The sequence below is a fragment of the Phallusia mammillata genome, chromosome 8 (assembly GCF_965637545.1).
Source record: "Phallusia mammillata chromosome 8, kaPhaMamm4.hap1.1, whole genome shotgun sequence".
NCBI lineage: Eukaryota > Metazoa > Chordata > Ascidiacea > Phlebobranchia > Ascidiidae > Phallusia > Phallusia mammillata.
In genome coordinates this window covers 11,193,359-11,197,956 of record NC_137259.1, presented here as the reverse complement: position 1 = coordinate 11,197,956, position 4,598 = coordinate 11,193,359, and the positions used below count along the sequence as shown (strand labels likewise).

Sequence of the window (4,598 nt, the reverse complement as noted above, 5' to 3'; positions counted from 1 at the left end):
AAAGCTTGTTTTGACATTCTGTTTTCCTTGTATGTTTTCAGACAACAATTTTCTTGAAACCGATATAGTACAAAAATCTGTTTTCTTATTTACAACTTCTGTAACATTATCTCTATTTAAATTGATTGTGACAAGCTTTTTTTTTAAAGAATTGTCCATCTGTTAGTCATAAAAACTGTCTTTAGAGCAAAAATTATGCAATCCGTTAGTATCAGCAATACTTAATGTTGGACCTCTTTTTTGGTTACTATAATCACTATAGCTTACGTCATAATACAAACAAGATTAACTGACAACCACACAATTAACGTGATGAAATAAAACAAAGCAAATATAAATTTCGTAAAAACACTTACCGAAAAATCTCGTGAACTCAATAACTTGAAAAGACATAGAATAATTTTATTGCATCATTCTTAGTTTACTCGTATTCGAAGTGTTTGAGTGTCTTTAAATTACTGCGGACTATACACAAAACAATCAAAACAATGCTACAAAAATACAAAGAATTTGATGAGGATATTAATGATTCTTTAAAACCACTGCTTTTTTGACTTTTTCGTTTTAATAAGTATCTGGAACACCCAGCAGTTGTCGGTTTTGCCTCAGTCAAAGCTTTTTAAGGATCGTGTACTTGCAGGGTTCTTGAATCTAAAAAGAAAGAAGGTTTTGCGTGTTCGAAAAATGGTTAAATTTATGAATTTGTTTTCCTGATGGTATTATGGTAAATGATGGTATATGTCAGTGGTTCTGAACCCATTCTTGTTGGTACCACAATGAAAATGAAGTCACAAGCCAGTTTTCGCCTTATCTTCTGTATTATCCGTAATGTAGGCTAATCAACATTCCACAAACATAATGACTTCATCATCAGCGGATGAGTATAAATGAAGTGGACAACCAGTGGTTTATCAAATTACCAATATGACAGAAACAACAACCAAATGAAAGAAAACAAATCAACACGAAAGACTATCGTTTTAACTGCACGAGAATAAAAAAAAATTATTACAAAACAGCATTACAACATTAAACGACACATACACGGACCACTACTAAAAGGCTACAACTTAATGAGTTTCGTCTCACAAAAACGGTTACCTGCACTAAATACGAGTTTAGTCGAGTCTAAACGAGTTACCTGTGGTAAGCGACGTTCCTGGCGAAGTACTGCGATGCTTACAGGTTCGGTCGAGTCCAAACGAGTTACCTGTGGCATTTTTAAGTTACGTCGCACTAACTACAAGTTTCGTCGTGTCAAAAACGGTTACCTGTACTAAATACGAGTTTTGTCGAGTCTAAACGAGTTACCTGTAGTAAGCGACGTTCCTTGCGAAGTACTGCAGTGCTTACGAGTTCGGTCGAGTCCAAACGAGTTACCTGTGGCATTTTCGAGTTACGTCGCACCAACTACAAGTTTCGTCGTGTCTAAAACGGTTACCTGCACTAAATACGAGTCTAGTCGAGTCCAAACGAGTTACCTGTGGCATTTCAAAGTTACGTCGCACCAACTACAAGTTTCGTCGTGTCTAAAACGGTTACCTGCACTAAATACGAGTCTAGTCGAGTCCAAACGAGTTACCTGTGGCATTTTCGAGTTACGTCGCACCAACTACAAGTTTCTTCGTGTTTAAAACGGTTACCTGCAATAAATACGAGTCTAGTCGAGTCCAAACGAGTTACCTGTGGCATTTTTAAGTTACGTCGCACTAACTACAAGTTTCGTCGTGTCAAAAACGGTTACCTGTACTAAATACGAGTTTAGTCGAGTCTAAACGAGTTACCTGTAGTAAGCGACGTTCCTTGCGAAGTACTGCAGTGCTTACGAGTTCGGTCGAGTCCAAACGAGTTACCTGTGGCATTTTAGAGTTACGTCGCACCAACTACAAGTTTCGTCGTGTCTAAAACGGTTACCTGCACTAAATACGAGTCTAGTCGAGTCCAAACGAGTTACCTGTGGCATTTCAAAGTTACGTCGCACCAACTACAAGTTTCGTCGTGTCAAAAACGGTTACCTGCACTAAATACGAGTTTAGTCGAGTCTGAACAAGTTACCTGTAGTAAGCGACGTTCCTTGCGAAGTACTGCAGTGCTTACGAGTTCGGTCGAGTCCAAACGAGTTACGTCGCACCAACTACAAGTTTCGTCGTGTCAAAAACGGTTACCTGCACTAAATACGAGTTAAGTCGAGTCTAAACGAGTTACCTGCAGCATTTAAATTTTGGCCACGTTTTTCCCTATTTAAATGCATTACCTGTAGTAATCGAATTACCAAGCGGAGTACCAAGCGGACCAAGCGGACCAAGCGGACCAAGTGAAGTACCTTGCGCACTTAGCGGACCTGTAGTATTCGAAGGCACCCGCCTTATTTGGGGAAAAATAGCTGGAAGAAGATGAAGGGCCGCATGCGGCCCTCGGTCCGCACGTTCCCCACTGCTGATGTAGCCTATTATCATAGATAGCTTACGAATTTTTTGAACTGTTAAAAATACTTTTACGGTTTGGTAAATAATGGTTGCGTGTGCATTGAGGCAAAACCGGCAATGATTTGTTTGATAAAATATTGGACTTGATACATGTAACTTTCGTTACAGTTACTACATAACCTTCGTTATTCATTGTGCCATTGCCATAGCGTTACAAATTTGGAGGGCTCAGAAAGGCCATAATTGCGTCTAAAATATCTTTAGTCCACCTGAAACTTAGAAATGTAATGATTCAAGGTTCAATCCAATAATAACCTGCACAGAAGGTTTTGTCCCGAAAATTTATGTTTGTGCAGTTTTTAAAGCGATTTGATTACTATATGACATTTCTCATTGAAATATGACATTTTTCATTGAAAATTTTATGTTTGTTTTTTTATTTTTACAAAGTTTTGTTTCTAATTGTGTGTGTTGTCTTTGTCTGCTGTTGAAAACCAAATAAAATAATTTTTTGTTGTAGAGTAAAATATGACAGTTTCAAGTAGAATTTCATCAACTGATACAACAATGTATTCTGAGGACTATCTGCAAAAAAAGCGAGAAAACCAACAATTGGAAAATCGCATTGCAAACTTACAAAATCAATTGAACAAACTTCGCAGGCCAGCAGGCAGAGAACTGATTTTTAATGAAAGCACCATATTGCAAAAACAGAGAGAAGAAACTTTGGAAATAGCTGAAAAACTTGGAGAAAGTGTAAATATGTCAGAAACTTCTGTTCAAACCCCATTAAATATGTACAAGGATTTAAAATCAAGTGTTGAAAAATACAACCGGAATCGTACTGCTTGGTTAAAAGCTATTGATGAATTGCAGTCAAGAATTCGACACACTGAACAAGAAACAGACTCTGTTACTCAAGCAGTAACGACTGCATTAGCAAAAAGCAAAGATGAACTGGGTAAAGTGGATGAGGATTCAAGAGCATTGATACCAACTTTGCAAACCCAGTTGAAGGTTATTGAAACAAAAAAACGATCACTTCAATCAAACTTGGAACAAAAGCGTAAAGAAACCATTGATCTTACAAAACTTTGCGATGATTTAATCAGTCCCAATTCTGCTAAAAAGTAATTTTTTAGGTAGCATGAATATTTCTGTTTTTTGTTAATGCATAGAATGTATTTAATTTAGTTTCATGGTGCTTAATGACACACATTAATAAATAACTTGTAAAAGTGTTAACACTTTCCAGAACACACTTATTTTACTCACATTATTTCTTTTCCAACTATTGGGATAATGCTGGTCATGATTTGAGCCCCCTGTACTTATGCATTGTTTTTTTATTTCTTGATATTAGCTAAATTGTTCCAAAGTTTATTGAAATTTGTAATGATGCTTGGACAATGTCTGTGTTTCTTTTAAAAAAGTGAATGACAGAAACTTTTAAAACTACCAGAGATGAAAAAATATGTTAACATCTGGGAAAATAGTGACTTTTATAGTGATAATATTTAACTAGAACAAATGCATATTCATCGAATTAGTCTGACTTTTCATATCACCAAAAAGGTAGAACAAAGTTCATTACCAAAATATCATAACATGTGTGGGAACCCATTCATTTCTGATTGCTAAAACAACCCTGCTGTTAAATACACTCAAAATGTAAGGACCTAATTTAAATCAGGTAGCAAATTTATATCAGCTGTAATTGGGGTTGGGATTTTGGGATTAAAGTAAAAAAATCTTGGAATCAGAATCTCCCAGATTTTTTTCAGGGATTTTCTTAAAATGCACAATTCCAGGATTAAGATACTGAACTAATAAGTTTAATAAAAAATGGTAAGCTCACTTTCCATGTGACATTTCCGTTTCACAAGTTACGATCTTACCACAGGCAAAGATTCGTTTTTTACTGCAAGTTTTTTAACAAAAATTTAGACAAACAAGGTTCTTAGACAAGCGCAGTGTGTTATTCGGTTGATTGTGGCAAGCTTTTTGTTATTTTTTGTTGTTGAAAAGACTTAGTTTAGACGTGTGTGCTGTCGGTTGTACCATGTACTAATGCAAAGTAGGATAGTACTGTTAGTGTTTCTTACTAGTTTGATAAAGCAAACTAATATTACAGTATTTTGTTGGTACCTAGCTAATGAACAGGTTGGCATT

General features: G+C 36.0%; 1 protein-coding gene across 1 annotated transcript; it reads left to right on the top strand.

The window, feature by feature from the left end:
- The first annotated feature begins 2,364 nt into the window (after positions 1–2,364).
- Positions 2,365–3,836, top strand: LOC145205134 (transforming acidic coiled-coil-containing protein 3-like). The gene has a single exon (XM_080077786.1). It carries the CDS (start codon positions 2,955–2,957, stop codon positions 3,558–3,560), a length of 606 nt encoding a protein of 201 aa, XP_079933912.1. The 5' UTR covers positions 2,365–2,954; the 3' UTR covers positions 3,561–3,836.
- Positions 3,837–4,598: the final 762 nt, after the last annotated feature.